Genomic DNA, 25,496 nt, shown 5'->3' on the forward strand with positions numbered 1-25,496 from the left:
AGCCTTTTCAGAATGTGAAAGAAAGAATGTGAAAGGCCACCTGAAAAGTTTCAGGGACTCATGGACCTAGAGCTCCAAATAGAACCCACAGCCTGCAGCCACAGGGACTGCTGGGTAGAACATGGAGGTCTGGTACAATCTTTGTGATGCAAAGCTCACTGAATGTGGGGGAGCAGTGGTTGTGAAGGGCAGGTTGAAAAGGGTGTGCACACACAGGAGGACTACTGGATCAGCCAGCTGATTCACAGATGGCAGCTGAAAGAATGGCAGATGGCGAGGAGATGACTGGCCCTTGCTATGCAGTAGAGACAAAAGCAGGAGAAAGGATCAGCTGGGCCCAGGAGAGGGCAGAGGAGGTGAGGGGTTTGCAACATGTTGCAGAGCAGTGGGCAAGAAGAATTGAGAAAGAGCAGACGAAGGAGCCCAGCAGCTGGGAGAGGAGAAGGCTGTTGAGAGATTGGGGAAGGTACTGCACCAAGAAAGGCGCATCAGGACTGAGGAGGGAGAGAAAGTGATGAATCTGGGTGAGCAAAGGCAAGCAGAAAAGAACATAGCATGGGTAAGACAAAAGGGCATGAAGGAGAGATGTGAGGAAGCCAATGGAGAGTGGGGCTCTATTTTATTGGGTACCTTGACAATTTTGGAGACCACAATGCTATCCAAAGACATGCAAAATAACAGGTAGTAGGTGCAAGTCCTTTAGAGAACAGCAAAGCACCTGTAAATATGGTGGCACTGACAAGGTAGCATGGTTAAGGATGAAATCACATAGCAGAGAGAGTACAGCCTTCTAGAGACAAAGAGGATGGCTACTGGCAGCTGTGAGTATAGGCCAGGAAGAAAGAAGACAACAAGGAAAAGACTCCTAAGCAATTATATCGACTTTGACAAGGTGGCCAAGAAGTCTGGAGTTTAGGAGGAACAGGAGGATCTCTGGAAAAGTACAGTGGAAGAAAATGTAGGGAATGATTCACACAAGGATTTATTCCATATTCATTGTGGGAAGAGACATTACAGTAGGTAGCAGTAAAAAGAAAGTGATGGTTGTAAATTGAGATAGGTCAGGTGAATTGATGGGATATGAAGTAGACTGGACAGTACAGAACCTCCTGAATTTGTGGGTGCTCACCCTCACTAAGGGGGTCAGTGTGAAAAAGCAGGAGGTAGAATAGAGTTCTCAACATGGAGGTGTTCTCACATCTTAGGAGATAAGTCAGTGAATGACATGCAGGATTTCAAGGACAGACCATAGGTATAGTGTAGGCAGAGAAGTTAGTGTCTAGAAGGGAAGCAATGTCTTGCAGAAATTACTTCATTGGTTCAGAAAATAGAACAAAAATGTACTTATAGGAGGATACTATACATTTCTATACAGTTAAGGCTAACTTACAGGGAAGGTAGTGGCAGAAATCATTGAGAGTTCAGGAATTGGAAAGAACAGAGTTCAGTATAAAATTCCCAAATATATGAGATTTGAACATAGGTTGAGTTACATTTAACATGGTTTCCATTATAATTAACCTGGTTAAAAGACAAATATTAGTTAAAGTCAAAATTGGGTTGAGGGCATAATATTCATTTAAAATTTTCCCGGAAATTTTGCTTACAGAAATTATTTAGGAAATTTTGAGTTGATAAAATAGATAATATTTCCCTTTAAGCTTTAAGTACAGAAAAAGAGAAAACAAGAAATTGTCCCTAGATAATTTGGTGGCTGCCTGAAAGTTCCATCAGATAATCACTTGATGAAGGAATAGAGTCAGGAGAATAAATGCACATATAGAGATAAATTTGTGAAGTGGAATCTGAAGGGAGAGCCTGACCAGAACCTCATAAAACCAAGGGTGCAGGCTGATTGTGTTGGAAGGTAAAAGGGTAGAGATGTTTGGTCACTGAGAGCAGGTTAGTAAGTAAGCTAACACATATTCACATTGGGAATCTCATTTCTATGATCAATAGATCAGGTTTTCTCCACTAAGGCAAAAAGATTAAATGAATGTGTACTCTATGTTTAAATTTCATTCTGGAGATATGGGATCACCTGAATAAGGTCAGCAGTAAAGATTAATGACATCGAAATGATGGGATCATTATATTTCTCATCATCTGGAACCATTTCAAATAGGGAATATCAAATAGGATAGGAAGATGGCTTGAAAAGAAAATTCCAGTGAGTTTAAAGAAAGGCAGGCTGAGTAAAGATAAATGAAACAATGAAAAATAAATTCTCCAGTAGGAATCCAGTCAGATCCTGGGAATACTGGCAGATCTCATAGTGGGTCCAATTGTAAAATATTGAGTTTCAGGCCTGACTTACACAAATTCGAGTTAAAAACAGAGGAGATGGTAGTTGAATATTAATGTGCTATCAAACATGATCTTTCAGTATTTGACCAAGAACTCAGATTAAATGCTTAGCATGGAAGAATGCAAAGTTTCATTATGGGTTATTAATGTAGATCCCAGTGAGTAAATAGAGGTGAGTCAAAGTAAAAAATTTCAAGGTAAATATTACTTAATTGAAGTTGTGAATTCACACAGAATGCTAAGAGTTAATATGGTTAATATAGAACAAAAAACAGTGAGTTGGAAGGCTATAGATTCAAAGAAGAATTCTGGGTCCATCAGATTGCAGTGGAAGCTTAAGTCAAGATGGCACTTCAAGGACATGTGGGCAGGAAGTCCAGAGTTGAAGTATATATGAAAACATCATGTGTTGTTATATGGCAGGCAGTATCCCCTAGTGAAAAACAGAGAAAAGAACTCACACACCTGTACTGTTGGAAATTGATTTAGAATAGATATTTTGTATCAAAGACTGTTTTTAAAATTAGTTATTTATAATTGTGAAATGGTTCCAGATAATGAGAAATATGATACAATAAGGACTGGTAGCAAAATAACAAAAGCAATACAGGGTTTAGAATGGTTCTGAATAGGTAGTAGAATAAAAAGGTCAAGAGGTAGGGCCAAAATGGGGAGTAACTGATTGATGTTGCATATATACAATATATTGTTAACTGGTACAAGAATTATTTAGAGGAAAGCAAAAAAAAAAAAAAAAATTTGCTAGGCATGGTGGCACATGTCTATAATCCCAGCTATTTGGGAAGTTTGAGGCAAGAGGATCACAAGTTGTGCAAAGTCCTGGGTTTAATCCCCAGGATTAAAAAAAAAAAAAAAAAGAGAGAGAGACAGAGACAGAGAAAGAGAGACAGACAGAGAAGAGAGGAGAGGAGGGGAGGGGAGGAAAGGGGAGGGGAGGAAAAGGAAAGAAAGGGAAGAGAAGGGAAAGGAAGGGAAAGAAAGGAAAGTTGCTGAATGAGGATGCAAAAAAGGAATGTTGCCTTGAAAGGTTTTCTAAGCCTCAGTGGGTAAATGAGTAAGAGAACAAAAGATAGTAAGTAGGAGTAATTGAGTCAAAACTTACGAGGTTGATAACTTTTTCAAGAAATTACCTAAGCTTTGAAAGGAGGTGTTATGGTAATATCATGATGCTTGATTAAAGTAGTTTTTTTCAGATAGGGTAATTTTTGTACATTTATGAAGTAAGGGGGTGCAAGGAAGTTTAAAATTTGAGAGAAGAAAGGTATAATTGAAGGAACAACTTTCTGGAGGATACTGGAAGGGTGTATGTCTTTTCACCTGTGGAAGACTAGATTTTAAAGATGATAAAGGGAGAAAATAAATAATTCCAGAATTAAAATAGCATCTATTATTTACTAGGTGTCCAGCACCATGTTAAGTACCTTACTTAATAGGCTTACACAGACAAAATAATTTGTCCAAAGTCAAAAAGTCAGTATGTAACATGTCCAGAAATCAAAACCTATATATTGTTTTCAAGTTGAAGGAAATCACGACCAAGTATTTCTATTTTTTTCCCTTGTAACTATAAGGAAAATATTTTTCTTAGATGAGATGTAGAGGTGACAGATTTTGATGTAACTGGTAAAATTGGAGTAACTGTGATGGAAAAAAGAAAGAAGGAAGGAAGGGAAGGAATAGTAAGGAGAGAGGAAGGGAGGGAGAGAAAGAAGGAAGGGTAAAAGACTTTCATTACCATCTATGCCCTGGTATTTCACTTTTTTCATTGAATATAGCAAATATTTTGGATTGGCCATGGATTAAAAAAAAAACAAAAAACTAAAGAATAGAAAGGAGTTTGTAATGGGTCAGACATTATTAATAACTAGCACAAATTTTAAAGTCTACACATTGAGACAAGATTCCAAATTTTTTTTCTTTAGATGCATTGGTAAGAGTTTATAACCACATTCTATCACTGAGTTTAACATAAAAGAAAGAAAATTCTCTAATTGCCACATTTTTATCAATGAAAATTAAAAGAGTCCACAGCCAGAAGACCAAAAGTTGAAACCTCTGGGCTAATTTGTAAGATCCGTTTCAAAAAGAAATATAAACATCTTAATGAAGAGGGGCAAGAAAACTTCCTCATTCTTCCTCTCAGTGGAACTGCTTTCTGTTATTGTTGTTATGTTGTTGTTCTCCTATAATATATGTAACTTCTGTAACTTCAATATTATTGTATTGTGTATTTTGGTATTGCAAAATTGTACTTATTGTATTCTGTTAATTCCACTCCCTGGGGTATGGGGCACCTGTGTTATCAGTTATCAAAATGAAAACCTGGGGAATGGGAGGAGCTATTATTCTCAATTGACAAAGACTAGATTTTTCAGTGAGTTCAGCATTTCATTTCCCTCTGAAATTAAATGACAAATTAATGGCATCCCTTAAAAAACAGAAATTTGGTGAGAAGTACAATGGGAGAGGAATTTTTGAAGCAAGAACAGATGGCTACTGGAAAAAGAATGATACAATGTAGAGACTCCCAGGATGATGGCAGAAGCCACAGGGCTACATTAAGCAAGGCTGGGCCCAGATACTAGTTTGGATAAGGGTAAATAAATCTAGCTTTACTTAAGAGTACAGCCAGTTTAATTATTGGCTAGTGGACACATTTCAGGCATATCTAACTGGAAAGGAAAACAGAGCAGCAGAGAAAGTGAAGCTACAAGGAAATAGAACTTGAGGAACCTCACAAAGGGACAACGGAGAAAGCCAGATGGCCTAAAGCTCAAAGGAGAAGTATCACAGGCCAGATAGGAAAGTGCCTTCCCACCCAGGAGGTTATAGATCCAGGGTGGCTGTGGAATGAAAGTACAGTTCCACCCAAGACCAGAGGGAACAACCTGGGATTCAGACTTAGCAATGGTGCCAACTTGAATCTACCTCGTGCCAGAGTCTGAGTAGCCTGGTCTAGCACCCACACAGATAAGAATGGAAAGGGGCTCCAAGGAACCAACATTAAAGAAGGGACGTAGAAGAGAGGCTAAAGGAAAGCAGGTTAAGTCTCAAATGTTAATGAATGATGACCAGGGATAACTATTTACTAGTACTTTTATGATTTCTTGTAACTCTGTAACTTCCCCAATATTTGTTAACTTTGTTAACCTTTGCTTTTCCTGTACTTACAAGTAGTAAAAATTGTTCAAAACATAAATGTGATGTGTGCTTATTCTGTTAAAACTGAATAAAGATTAAGAAATCAAGTACAAAAAAAAAAAAGAAAGAAACGAGAAGAAAAAAGAAATTAAATACAATAGATACTTGACCTTTATAAGTGATAGATCACAAATCTTATAAATACTATATTATTGGCAGTAGCAATTAGCTCTCTTTTAAGGTCCATCCCTTACCCCTATATTCATAAAAGTAGAGAATTACAAAGCTTTTCTCAAATATGAATACACAGTGGTTGGCTAAGCTACTCATTAGGCTGAAACATACAACCACAAGCTTTATGCTACAAGACCTTTAAAAAAATAATGTATTTTTAAAATGCCAACCATCTATTAAATAAATGAGTTTTTCTAGGATGCCCCCAAAAGAAATATCAGGAAAAAGTTGATCATGTCTTCACAGGAATGTCAAATTTTTACACTTACACACACTGTACACACACGCACACACATACATCATTATTATTAAATTAAGGAAAAGAATCATGTTCTTGAACCTTGAACATTTGTCCAGACATTTTAAGAGCTCAAGAGGTAATGCATGCACAATCACATAAGTATCTTCTGCCTTATGTGAGTTAGTACCTGCTGTAGGGTCCTCATCAGGTAAACGAACAAGAGTGTAACATATTCCTGGTTGATTATAGGTGAGGCTGGGGGCTGGGATACAACACAGTACTTCATAGGAATCTGATGGCTCCATTTGCACTGTCACTTTCTCCAGAAGCTGATCATTCAGAGTATTGGTACAGTCAAACTAAAAAGTCAGCAAATGAAAAACATGTGAAGAAAAAGAAATGTTTTTCAATCAAGTTGTTCCTGTCCTCTCACATAATCTAAGATTCAGTCCTGGAACCCAGTACAACTTCCCTCTCTAAACAGCACTATAAGTCTCCTAAGATTTTTTTTTTTTTTTGGGGGGGGGGGGTGTTTGGCATCAAACCCATGGCCTTGCACATGCTAGATATGTCCTTTATCACTGAGCCACACCCAAGCCCCATCTATTTCTATCATTCATGAGTTTTTCTCTTTCTGATTCCTACAAAACAAGATGGCAGAAATCAGATGGCTGTCAAATCTAAGTTCCCAGCTCATTTAATTAACTTTCCTCCATCCCCCAGTACTGGAGATAGAACCCAGGGCCTTGTGCATACTAGGCAAACACTCTAACACTGAACTGTATCTCTAGCTCCCTCTTTTTAATTTGAAAATGTTTTTAAAAAATTTATTTTGAGACAAGATTTCACTGTATTGGCCTTAAACTGGTGATCCACCTACCTTGTCCTCTCAAGTAGCTGGGATTACAGGGATGCGCCACCATGCCCAGCTTACTTTGATGTTAAATGTTAATTTTTAAAATGGTTAAGACTTTATATTGTCTAATTTCTTCAGATATTTCAGTTTAATGTTCTTTAAAAGATTTTAACCATCAAAAGTTACACATCATATGAAGGAATCTCTGTAATTCTGAAAAGAAAACTAAAATTGCTGCTAAATTAATTCTTTATAAAAGGAACTAGACAATTCAAAATAGCCAAGCTATGGAACCAACCTAGGTGCCCTTCAACAGATGAATGGAATATTACTTAGCTACAAAGAAGAATAAAATGGCATTTGCTGGTAAATGGATGGAACTGGAGAATATCATGCTAAGTGAGATAAGCCAGTCCAAAAAAACCAAAAGTCAGATGTTCTCTCTGATATGTGGATGCTAACCCACAACAAAGGAGGGTAGGGAGAGGAAGTACAGAAGTTCATTAGATTAGACAAAGGGGAACAAAGGGAAGGGAAGGGAGCGGAGATGGGAATAGAGAAGACAGTAGAATGAATCAGAAATAACTTTCCTATGCTCATTTATGAATACACGACCAGTGTAATTCCACATCATGTTCAACCACAAGAATGGGATCAAAATTGTAATGAGTTGCACCCCGTGTACATATAAATGTCAAAATACACCCTACTGTCATGTATATCTTTAAAAAAAGGACAAAATAGAGATTTGTAAACATGTGCAAATAGATAAGATAGATAAAAATAGCATCATTCTAACCTAGCATGGTGGCTTGTGCCTATAATCACATTTACTTGGAAGGCAAAAGTTGCAAGTTCAAGGCCAGCCTGGGCAATTTAGCAGTCCTTGTCCCAAATTGAATTAAAAAAATAAATTAATTAAAAGGGTTGACCCTGGGGTCAATCCCTAGAACTGCAAAAAACCAAAAAAATAAAATAAAAACATAAAAATAATATTTAAAAAAAAACAGAAATAAAATGCCCGATTTACAAGTCAAAAAATAAATATATAAAATTAAATGAAATGAGCTAGAATCATAAACTAAAGGGGAACCAACTTTGTCTCCAAACATACCAGTTTATACTAATTCCCTACAGGAATCAAGAGTACTTATCTCACCTGGAACACAATATGATTGGTAAACATGTGCTTGATACATCGTACAAAATATTCTGTCTCTGCTTCTGTAAGTTGAACAGGCTCAGACGACTTGAACAAGGGTCCTAAATTCATAAACTCAGGAATGGCTGCCAGTTGTTCTAGCAAGAAAAAAGAAAAGTAGGAAGAAAGTTAAGACATGACGAGGACAAGGACAGGCTTTACTAAAATATTTTAGTTTCCACAAAATGGAAATATATTGCAGATCCTATAGCCTTACTAACAGTTGAACACTCAATTAGTATGTTCCCAGGTGAATGCATCTTTAAGTTAGTGAGTTTACTGAATTACTAAAAGCAAAAAAAGAAACTAAATTCCTAACTTCTTAGAATCTCAGTTCCCTGTTAAGCAACAAGGCATAGGTAAGAACAATATTCCCAGAGTAGTTAGCAACTGAAAACTAGAAAATTCCATAGACTGTACATAGTCCAGTAACTATAACATATGACCTCAGCCATACACAGACATTCTAAACTGAGAATTAATCAAACCAAATAAAAGCAATAAAATTCATTTTATTTACAATGCATGGGGATTAAAGAATATTACTTCTACCTGTAAAATCAACATACCTTGGAAAATGTCTTGCCTGGAGGGAGCTAACTTCTCTGGCTTCGGAGTCACAAGTGTGATTTCTACAAATATAAGAGCCATCAAGTGAGCTTCCATTATTAGCTCACAATGCAGACAGAAAGAGATGAGGGCAGAAACTTTTGGTAGCTATACAATGAGCTACTGCTAAATCATACCAATAAGGTTCTCTGTCGGTTTGAGGGAAGTGGGTACTCACAATGCATTTAATGAACAAAATCTTATATAATAATAATAAAGTAAGTCCTAAAAATATAGAATTTGCCTTAAATAGACAAGATTCAAAAAAATTACTTATAAAAGGTAAAATAATTTATAAAACAATTCTTATGATCCAAACAGGAAATAATACTTGTATAGAACTCCTTAAAAAAACCTGAAAATTAAGCATAAGATCTTTCATTCCCAGTTCTTATGTGTTCATAACCACTAAATACTTTTTCTTTTTTTTTTTTTTTTTTTGAGTTTTAAAGTTAAAACACACACACATACACACATACACACGTATAATATATCTGTTTTTGGGGGTGGGGGTAGTACCAGGGATGAGTCAGGGCCTCGAATATGACAGGCAAGCATTCTACCACTAAGCTACATCCCAAGTCCTTTTCTTTATTTTATTTTGAGACAGGGTCTCTTTAAGTTGTCCAGGTTGGTCTTAAATTTGCAATCCTCCTGCCTCATCCTCCCAAGTAGCTCAGATTATAGGAACGTGTCACTGCACCTAGTTTCTTTAGAAATTATTTTTATGATCTTGCCCTATATTCTTTCAAGATAAACTACCAGTAGCAAAATTAAGTAAGAGATTACACAATTCAGAAAATAAAAATAGGTGGTCACAGTGTTATTACTATTACTGCTCTGAAATACATATTGGCAACTAATTTCAAATGCTGTTTAACACTTTGCATTAAAAAAAGAAAAAAACTTTCATTTTGGGACATGTTTAATATTCTTGCTCCTTACACAAAAAGCAATAGATGTTTAAAAAAAAAACCTCCTAATAAAAACATCATCTAGGGCTGGGGGTTGTGGCTCAGTGGTAGAGCGCTTGCCTAGCATGTGTGAGGCACTGAGTTTGATTCTCAGCACTGCATATAAATAAATAAAGTAAAGGTCCATTGACAACTAAAAAATATTTTAAAAAAAATCATCTATCTTAGGGGCCGAGATGGCGGCTCAGTGGCAGAATGCCTGCCTCGCATGTGTGAGGTCTTGGGTTTGATCCTTAGCACCACATGAAAAAATAAAAAGATATTGTGTTAACCTACAACTAAAACAAAAACAAAATCATCTATCTTAGTTTTCAATGGACAAACAAGTTCTAGTTTTATTTCCTAGTTCAGAAAATATGCTAATATTTACTAGTTTTGCAAAACCTATTTATACACAAAAAAACCTAACAGAGTTAGCTGTTGCAATTACCTGATTTTTGTTCAAAGACAGGAGCCATAGCAAGAGGAATTGATTTCAGATCAAAGGGTTTTTCTGAAGGCTCCAATGTATACTGATGTAAGGCCTTTTCCATCCCGGGAACAGAGACTGTCAGACCTGTAAATGCAGAGAAATCTCAGCATTATAACCCAAGCCAATGACTGATAATGTTTATGTAAACTTTCAGAAGGAAGAGAAAAATAAAACCACAGACTTTAAAACCTAAGTAAAAATGAAGGTTACTAGATAAACTTCCTTATCAACTTATAAACTGCCTGATTTCTTTCAAGAAAACAGAGCAAAAACTTTTCAACAAACTGTAAGTACCTCTCAGAAAAGAAACCATTTTAGCTGTATTAGAGCAGTGAGAGCATAAGGAAAGGGAAAAAGAGCCAACACATTCAAGAGGTAGATCAAGAAGAACCAGGAATAAGCAATATTCTTTGGGCCCTTACATGCTTTAAGAAATACATTCTCACAGATTATTTTGCAGGAATTTCCATTCCCAAATTAGAAAATATCCTCGAGCACACAGGTTTCCCTAGAAATGGAAGTGCATTCAAAGACAAAAACCAAGCATTTACCTAGTGGAGTCAGCTAACACAGAGATCACAAAATATGCTTCCAGATACCACTGGGGAACTAAAATATATCTATTTCTTGACTCTCACTGACCATTGAAGATGTATGTGGCATTTAATGCCATCTGCTTCTGCTGCAGCACATTCAGATAGAAGGTAGCTCTGTCTCGTACCTCATCATCAGTATCCATCATACATCTGACCAGAGGACAAAGAACAGGCATGTTACCTCAAAGATTTATAATAGTTTACCACCATACCAAAAGGACACAATTCAAGTCATCTGATACTACCTTTATAAAATAATTTGGTAATTGCCAATATTGGCTCCTAATGTCTCCACAAATCTTGGGAATTCATCTGAATTACTACAGAAATACTGTCATAGTGAATCGGAAGTACTACATAGGGAGGCATTAAAAGAACTACAAAGAACATAATAACATGAGACAGCAGTTGGTAATCTATTCTTGCATATGCAACTACACACTTCTGTATAATTACAAAATAGAAATATTATACTTTCCCAGGATACTAAAAAGATAAATAGCATTCCGAATCCAGTCATTGTTATTGTTCGAACAACAATTTGTTTCATTTAAAATCAGTCAGCCTTTGACTTGTGACTTATCTGCTTCAATTATTAAAATGCAATCACAGAGCATTTACTAAAGCAAATCTTTTCCTTATCAAATATGGCATTATAGAGACCACAAAAACCTAATATTTTCAACTCTGCATATGAATCACATAAGATCTCCTTAACATTAGTGCCTTCTGGGACTGGGGTTGTGGCTCAGTCGTGCTTGCCTAGCACGTACAAGGCACTGGGTTCAATCATCAGCACCATATAAAAATGAATAAATAAAATAAAGGTATTGTGTCCAACTACAACTAAAGAAAATATTTTTTTTAAAAAGTTGGTGTCTACTATACAAATTGAAGTACATTTATGTTTACTTTCTCAAAATCCAAACTCAAATTTTATTTGTATCTAGCACATATGTAATTATCAGAAAGAAAAAAAAAATGCCATTTGCCCTTGATTCACTATATGAGCTCTATTCTTAGGCCCTATAATGCATATAATATGGTTCAAATAAATCACTACTTAGCCATTTTTTTTAAAAAGTCATTCTTTTACTTACCTTTGTAAGAGTACAAGGATACTTGGGAGAAGACTCTCATTCTGAGCCCCAAATTTTGCCAAAGCACTCACAGCAGCTATTATGAAGCATAAAATAAAGCAACATAAATACTGCCTTCTCAGAGTTAATCAATCATTCAAAAAAATTAGATAAGCGATCCGTGTTCAGTGAAGTCTCATGTTTTACTACTGAGTGTTTCTTGATCTTATTTCTTTAATACATTAAAGTATAAACAGAACTCTGAAGGCCCTTGAGAGCTCTAAAGAGAAAATTCCCAAAGAATTGAGGATAAAGAATCATGTACATTTTCTAAAAATTATCTTTGCTTCACTACAACTTCCTACATCTCATTGGTGTGATTAAGTTCTAATCCAAAATAAGGCCTAAGTATAAAAAGAAACACTATTATTAAAATTCCTTTCACTGACTATTAGTAAAAAGGAAGGGGATGGGGGAGGGAGGAGAGGAGGGAAGGAATGGTAACAGGAGTTGGATATGATAAAATGTTATATGCATGTACAAATATGCCACAATTAAACACATTATTCCATATAATTAAAATCCACTAGTAAAAACTTTTACAATTCCTTTCATTCAATTATAATTCATAGCTTACCTAACTTCTGTCAAGAACTGTAGTAGGTGCTGGAGGTAGAAAGATAAAAGGCATGGTCTCTGACTTTAAGGAGTTATACTGCAGTAGGAAAGACAGGTTAAGTAAAGAGATACGTATAACACACCATAGTAAGACCCTGGTAGAACTATATCCAGAATGTTGGGTGAGTACAGAGAAGGAGATTTAAATCAGAATTGGTGGTGGAAAAGAAAGACAAGGAGTTGACCCTTATTACTTGAGCTAAATTTTGAAGAATAAGTAGTGTTTTAGCTAGAGGGAAAAGAGCATTTAAGGCAGAGTGAATAACACATCCAAATACTCTCTGCCCAGAGCAGAAAGCATAGTATATTATTGAACCCAGGTGAACAAGACTGAGCACAGGACTCACATTGGAGTGCAAAGGAGACAAGTGAGAAACCAAAGATAAAAAGTGGATATGGGCCAGGCACCAGTGGTGCACGGGAGGCTGAGGCAGGAGGATCGAGAGTTCAAAGCCAGCCTCAGCCAGGCACTAATCAACTCAGCAAGACCCTGTCTCTAAGTAAAATACAAAATAGGGCTGGGGATATGGCCCAGTTGGTCAAGTGCCCCTCAGATTCAATCCCCAGTAGCAAAAAAACAAACAAAAACTGGATATGGTTTAGCCTCAAAGTTGTTATTGCAAAAACATTATAGAAAGAATAAATTTGTATATTTTAAAGATCATTCTTTTAGCAAAGTGTGGAAAAGGGACTGGATATGTGTGAGACTTGCAGCAATCAAATCAGTTAGGCATCTGAAATGTGGTGAGAGCCTAAATGAGTACCCATGACAACAGATAAGAGAATGAAGAAAAGGTAAGGAAATGAAACTGGTAGGTCTCTGCTAAAGAACAGATGGAGGCTATAAAATAGTAGAATAAGTTTCTGTTTTCAAAGCTGAATGTACAATAAAGGTGGAGATTTCAATTTGGGTTACTTTGAATTTCACATTGAATTTGAAGTACCTTAGGAAGGCTGGACACAAAAGTTCAGGAAACAGACCTGACTTGAATGTCACAGTATATTAACAGAACTCTAAAAATGATCACTAAGAAGAATGTGTATGTTGAAAGAAACAAAACCCTAAGGATAAGTACTGTGTTAAGGAATAGATCTAGGAAGAGAATTTGTATAAATAAGGCTAAGGAATGTAAGAAAAATGCAGGCTATTAAGAAATCAAGAGAGGACTTCATGAAGAGTTTAGTTATATTGATCTGAATGAGGTGAACAAAGATAAGAACTTTAAAGTGTCTAACCTGATTTTTCAACCAGTTTTTAGGTAATTAAATAAAAAACAGCTATCAAAGATTTTTAAGGGAAAGGGCTAAATTACATAGAGCTGAAGAAAAAATGGAAAATTAGTTCATGAAAGCAGCTAGTAATGGCTACTTCAATTTATCTCTGAGGGAAGAAAAAAGTGTAGTAGGTAGTTAAATGAGAGACAAAGGATTATAGGAGGGCTTACATTTTTAATGAGATATTAGTTAATAGAGACGTATTTACACATAAATTCTATATGCATTCATATTTATTGCTATAATTCTGAAAAAAATGGAGAAGCCTGTGATAATATTCTTATCTTACTGAAAGCCAATCTAAGGCAAAACTCTGCATGGAAACTAGAACTACATATACAGGCCCAGTGTATGCTCCAAGATCCCACCATCAAATAAGTCTTGCAGCTTCATTTTCCAATTTCATTACCACCCTCTGAGTTCAGTATTTCAAAAGTCCAGCAGTTATATAATCATCAGTGTTCCAATAACTTACCAGCTCTGACAGCCTCATTCTCTAGGACGACCCTATTAAAAATGAAGCGGATGTACTTGGAGGGGACAGGTGTTCTAGGGCCCTCTTTGCCCAATAAGTGTAAAATCTTAGTAGCCAGAACAGTATGTTCACAGTCCTCAATGAATTCACAAAGGTGGGCTAGACCTGCTTCTTTACTCTCAGGGTTCTCTTCCACAATGTTGATTATGCAGTCCACAATGGCCCGCTTGTATTCAAAGCCTCCCTGGCAAAAGACAAGATAAAACTGTCATTCATTCTAAAGGTACTGGAGAAATGTTTATACTCTAAGACTTATAATCTTCAAATTTTAATTTCCTCCTTCTTTTTTTTTTGGGGGGGGGGCGGTTCTGGGGATTGAATTCAGGGACACTTTACCACTGAGCTACATCCCCAGCCCTTCATTTTATTTTGTGACAGGGGCTCACTAAGTTGCCCAAGCTGGCCTCAAACTTGCAATCCTCCTTCCTCAACCCTGAGGGGAGGGGATTACAGGTGTGCAGCACTGTGCATAACTCTCCCTTTATTTAAAAAGAAAAACGAACCAAGTGTTTTTTCCTCCAAGTGAGAAAGGAAACAATATCATGTTTAGTAATGATAAAGTAGCAACCAGAATCTTGAGAGGCATACCATGATGATAAAGAAATTTGCATAAAATACTGATATTTAATGGCATTCATGAGAATTTAAGACAGCAACTTCTTGGGTTAAAAGCAGTCTACTTACATCATCTCGGAGCATGTTGGAGAGGAAAGTCATCATGACGCTGTGCTTCCTAGGGTACTTCTGACAGAGAGCACTAATTGCCTGTACAACTACCACCTGCAGAAAAACAAACAGAATATTCACCATAGAATGACCATCACCTGTGAAAAAAAAAAAAAAAAAAAAAAAAAAAACACAAGACAAGCATCTTCACAACTTTAACTGGGCATATTTTCCCTGTGATTTAATGCAACCTAAGAAGGTGCTATAGTTACCTAAAATGACAATAATGGGTTTTCAAGAAAGCAGAGAGACCCCAAAAGGAAATAAGATATAATAGAAAAATGAAGTTCATTCAAGGGATCCAATATTTCTCCCCCAAACACATAAAATTCTTAAATTAAGCAGTAAAAGATAAAAAGCTTGAATAGTCTGATTTCTCATAGAGGAAACCGAGAAAGCCCAGGAACTATTTCATAGAGGTTTCTTAGGGAATGTTATCACAACTTTAAAGACAGTGTCAAGAACTGTGAAGGGTGTGAGATTTTACCCTCTTTGGAGCTAACCTTCATAATTTCTTAGGTGATAGTAGCAAAAGACTCCTATATCAGAGATGAAAAATAGTATGTTATAACAACAGCAATAGCAAGAGTATCAGCATTTTGGAGCTGGCTGCTTCAGCCCCAAATTGTATAAGGCAAATGCAAAGAAACTCAGATAATACCTGGGTCCACAGTGCATTGTGTCACAGCATAAGGATCCTTACCCATGGAATTTGATGATTTTATAATTGGCAATAAGTATGCCTACACTTTGGATTGAAGGAAAACATTACTAGACTAGATAGTAAATATGCTGCTTTTGTGCTCCAGAAGGAAGCACTGTTTTTTCTAGAGTTGTAAGGAAACCTTCTTCTTCTTTAGCAGGATATTTTATCTTCTAAGGCTGGAAGATACCTTGTGCTATACAAAGAAAACACAGGTAGGAGAGCAGAAACATAGGGCAGTTGGCACATAACTTATAAGGTGTGTAGAAATACAGTGAGATTGGTGGGGAAGTGAGTATTGTCTCCCAACAACAAGCTAGCACATAATCTATATCTAACACACTGTTTCAGAAAACAGAAAATGTCCATTATTTTTTATGAAGCAAAGATACTTAATCCTAATAAATTTCGTATACATGCATGGAAAGAAAAAAATTATAGACTGAAATAATTTGTGGATATTAATGTAAAAATTCTAAGGAATATGTTAACTAAGAGACTCCAACACTACATTAAGAAAATAATACAACCATGAGGAAATGGGATTTATACCAAGAATGCAAAAATAGTTCAACATTAGAAGACTGATATAAATTATCTTATTAATGAGTCTAAGAAGAAAAGGTGTATGTTTATACCCAAAATGCTTTAAAGCCTTCAATAAAATCTGACACTAATAAAAGATCTCAAAAAAATAGGAATGGCTAGATAATTCCATAACATAATTATATGTATCTGAATCCTAATTCCAACATATTTCTTAATACAGTATGCCCAGGGGAATTCCCAGTAAGGTCAGAAACAATGTAGGATGCCGTTACCTACATTATTATTTGCCATTACTCTGGAGATAATAATCAATGCAATTAATAAGAGAAAACAACTAGAGGAATAGAAACTGGAAAAAGACAAAATTCTATTTTCAGATGACATGATAGAATACTTGAATATCTTACAGAATCAATGATAAAACTAAGTAAATAAAATATTCAGCAAGAGAGCAGAATATAATATTACCATAGAAAACATTAATATTTATCTACAAGAATAACAACCAGTTAGAAGAGTTAGAAGACATAATGGATTAAAAGGGGAAAGGTGATAGAGGGAGGCTAAATAATGGGTACCAAAAGTTATATAGAAGGAATAAGTTCTAATATTCCCAAGCAGAGTGGGTGAGTATAGTTTAAAATAACCTACTATATATTTTACAAAGAACTAGAAGAGAGGAATTCAAAGCCTCCAAAAATAAAGAATGATGGGCTGGGGATGTGGCTCAAGCGGTAGCGCGCTCGCCTGGCATGCGTGCGGCCTGGGTTCGATCCTCAGCACCACATACAAAGACATCGTGTCTGCCGAAAACTAAAATAAATAAATAAATATTAAAAAATTTCTCTCTCTTTCTCTCTCTCTCTAAAAAAAGACAATTTCCCACCTGCAGCCCTCTTCTAACTTCCAACCACTCTTTATCTGGCTTCTTTCTCTATTAAAATAAATAAATAAATAAATAAATAAATAAAAATTAAAGAATAATAAGGAGATGAAAAATGCCAACCACTCTGATTTTATCAGTATATACTATATTCATGTGTTGAAATTTGATAATGTACCCCATAAATGTAGAGTTATCACACATTAATGAAAAATAATTAAAAAGTTATAACAGCAGTGAAAAGAATAAAATATTCAGGAACAAACACTTAGAAAATATTCAAATCCAATATGAAAATTCTTTTTTAAAAATTTTTTTAGTTGTAGACACACACAATACCTTAATTTTATTTGTTTATTTTTATGTGGTGCCAGGGATTGAACCCAGTGTCTCATGTATGCTAGGCAAACACTCTACCACTGAGCCACAATTCTGGCCCCATGAAAATTCTTGAAAGGCACAAAAGTAGAATGTGAACAAATTAAAAGACATCTCTTGTTTTTAGTCAGGATATCTGAATATCATCAAGATGTCTCTTTTTCCCTAATGTTAACTTACACATTTAAGGCGATCCCAATAAAAATGCCAATGAGATTTGTTACGAAGCTAGAAAAGTTAATACTATTAAGTTCATAAGGAAAGTAAACATGCATGAATAGCCAGGAAAATAAGGAACTGTAATGAGGGTGCTAATAGATATTAATACAGACTACAAAACTTCTGTATTTTAAAACAGACTTGGGGCTGGAGTTGTGGCTCAGTGGTAGAGCGCTCACCTAGCATGTGTGAGGCCCTGGGTTCGATCCTCAGCAACACATATAAATAAAGGTATTGTTTGCAACTACAACTAAAAAATAAATAAATATTTTTTTAAAATAAAATAAATAAAACAGACTGCCCCTAAAACTCCTAAATCCTTGTCCAAACATTTAAAATGGACCTTCAGTATTCAATTATCTTGAGATTATACTTAGGAGTGAAATTGCTGGGTCATGTGGGATATGCATTCATTCAGCTTTTGTAAATACTACCAGTTTTCCAAACTGTAGTGACTTACATTCCCACTCAGTGTATGAAAGTTTTGGTTTTTCTCACCTTCATCAACATTTGTTATTTTCTGACTTTTCATTTTCATCTTTCTTATAACTTCATTATAGTCTTAGCTACATTTTCTTGATGATAATTTTTTTTCATTTTATGGCCATCTCTCTATCATTTAATATAGGACTGTTAAAGACTTTGCACTTTGTTTTTTCTAGCACCAGAGATTGAATCAAGGGCCACTTTACCAATAAGCTACATCTACAGCCTTTTTATTTTTGATTTTGATATAGGGTCTAACTAAATTGCCCAGATTGGGCTTAAATTTGCAATCCTCCCATCTCACATTCCCAAGTAGCTGGGATTACAGATGTGTGCCACCATGCTTGGCTGTACTATTTAAAATGTTTTTATTATCTTTTTCTTTATGATTTCTAAGAGTTCCTTATATATTCTCAAATTGAGCCTTTTAAAGCTTAACTATATATGTTATTGCAAATATTTCTTAATCTCTGGATTGTTTTTTCACATTCTTTATGGTGTTGTTTTGATAAATGGAAAATTTTTTTTCCTTTCTTTGGAAATAGAAAAAGTAGGGTTTGTTTGTTTGTTTTTGCTTTGCTAGTGTGATTCTTCCCAGCAGGAGAAACAAAGAGTTTTTAAAGAGGTGTTTCAAAAGCCACAGTCTCGGTATGCCCTGATGGGGGAAAATGGAAATTCTTCAACCAGGTCTAGGTTATAAAATTTCCTTTGTGTCTTACTTTTAAATATTTTTTTCACTCTAGAATCATGAAGATGTTCTAAGTTTTCTTCTAAAACATTTACTGTTTATGCTTTGTATATTTAGATATGTTATGTACCCTGGAACTAATTTCTGTGTACGGTATGAGGTAGGGTTTAGGATTTACTTTTTTCCCCGTCAGAATGTCCAACTGATAAACTTTCATATTGTTTTTTTTTTTTTTTGAGTTTTTTTTTTAATATTTATTTTTTAGTTCTTGGCAGACACAACATTTTTGTTTGTATGTGGTGCTGAGGATCGAACCCGGGCCGCACGCATGCCAGGCGAGCGTGCTACCGCTTGAGCCACATCCCCAGCCCTTCATATTGTTTTAATAATATTTTCATCTTAACACAATCATTACCTGATATCAAAGATGTCAGAAAAGGCAGACAATTAAAAGCAAACAAACAAAAAATCCAAAGGCCAAAGTCTTAAACAGACCCTCTATAAAAAGGACATAAACACTAAAATGTTAGGTAAGAATCAGCAAAAGAATCAGAATGGCTGGGGTAGAGAATGCATTTGAAATTAGAAAATGCAGATTTTGGTCTTGGCATTTTTAGTAATTCCTTTATATTATAAAATTCCACACAGTCAAAGAAAATAAGAACACTTAATTTTTCAGAACTTGATAAAATTTATTTTATAGGGTTAAAAAACTAGACAAATTAGTGTCACAGGAAGGGATAGTGCCAATTGTAGAGGAGTTTGCCTTAGAAAATTTGAAATGGGTTTTTGAAACTTTTTCTTATGACATATTTCATACTACATATTATAAATATATATTAACAAACCTTTAAAAAAACAAATGCCTATGTACTTACCATACGTTTTTTTTTTGTTTTTTTTTTTGGTACTGGGGATTGGACTCAAGGATGCTTAACAATTGAACCAATCCCCAGCCCTTTTTAAAATTTTTTTGTTTTGAGACAGGGTCTTACCAAGTTGCTTAGGACCTTGAGAACTTGCTGAGGCTGGCTTTGAACTTGTGATCCTCCTGTCTCGGCCTCCCAAGTCACGGGGGGATTACAGATGTACAGCACCACACCTGGCACCATACAGCTTTTTCTTTTTTTAGTATTTATTTTTTAGATTTAGGTGGCTACAATATCCTTATTTTATTTTTATGTGGTGCTGAGGATCGAACCCAGTGCCTCACACGTGCTAGGTGAGCACTCTACCACTTGAGCCACAACCCTAGCCCCACCATACAGTTTTTTAAAAAAGATTTCTATTATCTGAAATTCCTGTATACCCCCTAGCTCCTCTGATCACACTTCACTGATTCCTTTCCAGAAATACTCTCCTCACTACCTTAACCATTTCCTCACTTTACTTCAGTTTCCAAATGTATCGGTGTTTTATATTTATATGAATATTATCGTATTGTATATAATCTTCTGTAACTTGCTCAACATGATATTTGCAAAATTAATGTATGTGACTGAAATGGTGTCATGGTTCCCAAGTGGAATTATGGGTTCTTTCTTTTTTTCAGAAAATATCATCTTCAGTTTTTGGATTATTTTCAAAAGTAGTTGCATACAGGAATATACAGAAATTTCCATTGTTCCAAACCCTCACACACAATATTTTGATGTACTTTTTGGTGTACAAGCCTTTTGATTTTCTAAAACTGAAGCCAGTAAATGGGATGTCTGCATCCCATTTTTTACAGCTAAGTTGATTTTTAAATTTTTAAAGAGTTGTAAAGAAAGAAAAAAAAAAAAGGAAGACTATGCAACAGATAATGGAGGGAAAGCCTAAAATATTTATTTTATGATCCTTTAAAGAAAAGTTTGTCAATTCCTATTCTAAAACATCCATTATCAAACTTACTTCCTTCACAATCCCAATTTATTTTATAAAATGCTGCAAAAATGACTGTCATCACCTCCTAAGGTTCTCCAAAGATTCAAAATGCCCACTAGAATATATAGGCTTAGCTTATTTGTTTAAAATTTTAGAAGTATACTTAGTGCAGAGAGTAATAGGGTCAATTATATGAAATGGCTGAAGTAAGAATAAAACAATAAAATCTTTCTACTTTCATTCTCTTAACTGAAATTTTATTGTTTTTTTTAAATTATCTCTAATATACTCTCATTAGTTCTATTCAACACTGTACTGGAAATACTAGCTATTTTAATAAGGCAAGAAAAAAGAAAAGAAAGATATTTTGATTGGAAATAAAGTGAAACTGTCTCTATTCAGAGATGAGATGATTGTGTACATGTTCCCAAGGAATGTATATAATAATAATTATAACCAATAAGGGAACTTAACAAGGTCAAAGGATATGGAATTGATATGGAAAACTAATAAAAAAAGCTTTTATATACTACCAGTAAACAATTAATTGGTTATTTGCTTTTCAAATAAAGATGCCAAAGCACTCCAATGAAGAAGTATTTCAGATAAATTATGTTGGAATAACTGTACATCAGTAGAGAGAAACACTGAAATTATCATACAAAAATTAATTCAAGTTGGGTCATAGACCAAAATATAAAAGCTAAAACCATAAAACATTTAGAATAAAACAGCAGAGATTATCTTTATGACTTGGAGATTGATAAAGGTTATTTAGATTGTATGCTTAATGACTGTGAAAGAAACAAATTGATAAATTGGACTTTTTAAAAATTAAAACTTCTACTCCTCAAAAGACTTTGTTAAGAAAAGAAACAGATAAGTCACAGATTGGGAGAAAACATGTTCATGTTTGAACTTTTACCTTGAACTCATCTGAAATTTCAGACACAAAAGAAGATATCTGCTTCATGAGCCTGTCCACACTGCTCTCACTTCCTGTTTTGAGCAGTGTAGTAATGGCTAGGGTAGCAATGCTTCTGTTTGAGTCTGTGATCAAGTTTTCTAAATCCAGATTACAGGCAGTAACAGCAGAGGGGTGCTTCATTGCCACCTTGTGGAAGGGCAGGAAAAAAATTAGTAAGCATACTGACATTGATAAAGGCTAAAACTTAAATTTTAATGAAAATAAGCAGTAGTTAAAGGGGACAATAAAGGATAAAAGTAATTGTTCTGGTAGCTCAGTGGTAGAGTGTTTGCTTAGTGTATGCAAAGCCCTGGGTTCACTAATCATCATTAAAAAAAAAAAGTAATTGTTTAAGGATTATTTTTAATTAATAAGGTATAGTATATGATTTGTTAAATGATTAATTGCTACAGTATAGCACAATACTCTCTTATTGCCCTATAACAAAACAATATCACAGTCTTTTATTATAGTTGACCTGCATTTCTTTATAGTACATGTGTCTATATCTATCTACTCTTCTAGATGTTAGATCTGAGAACAATATCCACCATGGTAAACAATGCTCAACAGATATTAATATATTATCACTTAGAAAACAATTCTGTAATTAAACAAGCAAATTCTAGCCAAACTGCATTTCCCATGGTCACTAAAACATGTCTGTCATTCTCCCATTTCCTTGCTTTTGTTGATGTTGTTCCACCTCTCTGTCTATCTCAGATTGGTACAGAGTCCCTGACTCACAACTCTGAAAATGTGAAAATGCTCTGCAAAGCACTATCATTAAAATTCATTTAACAGCAAAACATTACCCAAATTAATGAAAAACTAAATCTTCATTTGTCCTACTTAACAAGGATCATCATAAGTCTTGTGCAGAAATATTAGTGTGCCTTATGTTGCAGTAATTTAAATTTAAATAGTCACTGTGGTAAATAGTTACCATACTCAACAGTGTAGTTCTTGAACTTAAAGTGCATAAAAGTGAGAAATGAATTATAATATTCTGCTGAATGGTAGTGTAAATGGCCATACCTAGGGCTACAAATCCAAATGAGGTGTTGTAGAAATGAAGACCATAAATTATATATACTAACCTTGAAAAGAAAGCCAAATGATCACATTTAATGTTTCTCAATCAGTGATGTAAGTCCATAGTTAGCAAAAGGAAACCTACCTTGTTAAGGGTCCTTACAGCTGCGTATCTCAAGGCTGGCTTAGGTGAGCTGCAGAAAAGTTGAAGAACTAAAACAAACAAACAAAATCCTTACATTGTTCATTTCATTGTATACGTTTAGATGAAAATACGTAATGAATCATTCAAAAAATGAATAAGAAAATTAGATTACAGCATGAAAAATTCATATGAAAAAAATGGAGCTGGGGCTGTGGTAGAGCGTTTGCCTGGTGCACATGTGGCACTGAGTTCAATTGTCAGCACCACATAAAAACAAAGGTATTCTGTCCATTTCCAACTAAAAATATATATTTGAAAAAATGTATTATATCAGAAATAGGAAAAGCTATTAAACTGTACTATAAAATAAAGTTTGCTTCTAAGAATTATTGTACTCATTAATATCTGAATTTAAATGACAGAAAAATGGATAATTACAGACTGGGATGTAGCTCAGGGACAAAGCACTTGTTTAGCATGCTCAAAGACCTGGGTTCAATCCACAGCAATACATGCACATACATGCACGTGTGCGTGCACACACACATATTATGGGAGCAAATGGACTTTCTAAACATTAAAGAAAACTTGAAGACATTAAAGTTATTTGTCTTCTAAGTAAAAAAGTTTTATATGAGGAAAAAAATTTAAAAGTAATAAAGAACAACTCAAATAAATTACACATAAGTTATCAAAATGAAAAGGCTACATCTATATATAGTTAAGGTTCAAAAATCATTCTTGGGATGGGTTGTGGCTCAGTGGTAGACTGCTCACCTAGCACTTATGAGGCACTGGGTTCGATCCTCAGCACCACATAAAAATAAATAAATAAAATAAAGGTACTGTGTCCATTTACAACTAAAAGATATTTTTTTAAAAATCATTCTTAACACCTATTCTGTAGATATCAAACTTAAAATCTTAAGACCATAAAAACAGTTATCAAATACACAACTAACCTGAGACAGCAGGTGCCAACTCTCTTGCAGTACAGTTAGGAAGATGGATGATAGCAGAAGCAGCTTCATAAATAACCATTTCATGTTTATTTCGCAAGCAACTCTCAATGAAATCAAAAAGTGGACTGTCATGGCTGCCAAGAAAAAAAAAATATATATATATATAAAAACACATATTTAGAAGAGAGAGAGAGACAGAGGTGTCATTATTTAGATATCAAATAGAGAAACAATAAGCATAGTGGCTAAAAGCACAGATAGACTGAGATACACTTTTGGAATGATGAAGGACATCTGAAAATTCACTTCTCCAAAAAACAATGACCAAAAAATTTATCTAAACCAGCATTTTCAAAACTCTAGCAGCCAAATACTTGCAATAATCCTTTAAGCATTAATTAAAAGAAAGAAAAAAGCAGCTGAGTCTTGATTAGAATGATAAGCTTTCTAGTGTTTTAACTTACCCTACTTCCAATTTCTATTCTCATCTTCCCAGTTTCATTGCAGCCCTGGAAACCAGTAGCCTCAGAACCACAAAAGCTATGAAAACCAGAAGCTTAGCAAAGTTGGTTTAACAACAGAAAATCAATTCATGTTATATGCCACATTAATACTACGAAGGATGAAAATCAGAGTTTGTTTTTTGAGAAAAAAAATAATTCTGAGCCATACAAGGAAACAGTAAAGTATGGTGCATATGTTGGGGAAAAAAGCCATCCACAGAAATTATTCCTAAGGCAGCCCAAATGTTGAACTTACTAGGTAAAACTTTAAGTCAGTTAGTTCAAATACATTCAAGAAACTAAAGGAAACCAGTCTAAGAGTTAATGGGAAATATAATAATGATACCGCTCCACAGAGAGACTATCATCAAAAAGATACAAGTGATTTCTTTTTTTCTTTTTTTTTAGTTGTAGTTGGACACAATATCTTTATTTTATTTATTTTTATGTAGTGCTGAGGATAAAACCTCCTCACACATGCTAGGCGAGCACTCTATCACTAAGCTACAACCCCAGCCCCAAATGATTTCTTTAAAGAAAGAAAGTAAAATTATAGATTTAGAAAGTACAATGACTGGAACAAAAACATTAACTAGGGAGGTTCAATAGCAGACTTGTGCTGGCAGATGAAAGAACCAGTAAGCTTGATAATAGGTCATCTGAGTTAACCAGTGAGGGAAATAAAGAAGAAAAGATGAAGGAAAATGACAGAGATTTGAAGACCTGTGTAATATAAACAAGGGTACCAACTCTGCATAATAGGAATCTTAGGAAGAGAGAGACAAAGCAGCAAAAGAATATTCAAAGAATCAACAAAAACTTCCCAACACTGATTCAAAGACTAAGATAATTCACTGCTTTACAAAAAATACTAAAAGAAGAATGCTTTAGACTAAAAGACTGATTTTAGTGACAAGAAGAGCACTAGAAATGTGGGACACAAAATTCAGAAGTTTTCTCATTTCTCAACTATTTTAAAGGACCTAAAATTGTACAAACCAATAATTATAACACACTATTGTGGATTTATAACATATACAAGCATCATAAGTGATAACAGCAAACAAGAAAGAGGGAGAAGGGAATGGAACTTCATTGGAACAAAGATTCCATATTTTACTAGAATTATATTAGTGTCCATCTGAAGTAAACTATGATAAATTAAAA

The 25,496-nt window shown here is 34.8% G+C and overlaps 1 protein-coding gene across 1 annotated transcript in view; it reads right to left on the minus strand.

The window, feature by feature from the left end:
* COPG2 (COPI coat complex subunit gamma 2) overlaps window positions 1–25,496 on the minus strand; it is a 129,594-nt gene that overhangs the window by 41,967 nt on the left and 62,131 nt on the right. Inside the window, exons 10-20 of the mRNA XM_081283661.1 lie at window positions 23,827–23,960; window positions 22,865–22,932; window positions 21,643–21,831; window positions 14,904–14,999; window positions 14,160–14,403; window positions 11,753–11,828; window positions 10,699–10,802; window positions 10,015–10,140; window positions 8,571–8,633; window positions 7,960–8,099; window positions 6,132–6,303 (exon numbers count right to left, since the gene is read on the minus strand). Coding sequence (XP_081139787.1) covers window positions 6,132–6,303; window positions 7,960–8,099; window positions 8,571–8,633; window positions 10,015–10,140; window positions 10,699–10,802; window positions 11,753–11,828; window positions 14,160–14,403; window positions 14,904–14,999; window positions 21,643–21,831; window positions 22,865–22,932; window positions 23,827–23,960 — 1,412 coding nt within the window. The remainder of the gene's footprint in view (window positions 1–6,131; window positions 6,304–7,959; window positions 8,100–8,570; window positions 8,634–10,014; window positions 10,141–10,698; window positions 10,803–11,752; window positions 11,829–14,159; window positions 14,404–14,903; window positions 15,000–21,642; window positions 21,832–22,864; window positions 22,933–23,826; window positions 23,961–25,496) is intronic.

Source organism: Spermophilus citellus, assembly GCF_964194105.1.
Source record: "Spermophilus citellus genome assembly, chromosome: 3".
In the NCBI taxonomy this organism is placed as follows: domain Eukaryota; kingdom Metazoa; phylum Chordata; class Mammalia; order Rodentia; family Sciuridae; genus Spermophilus; species Spermophilus citellus.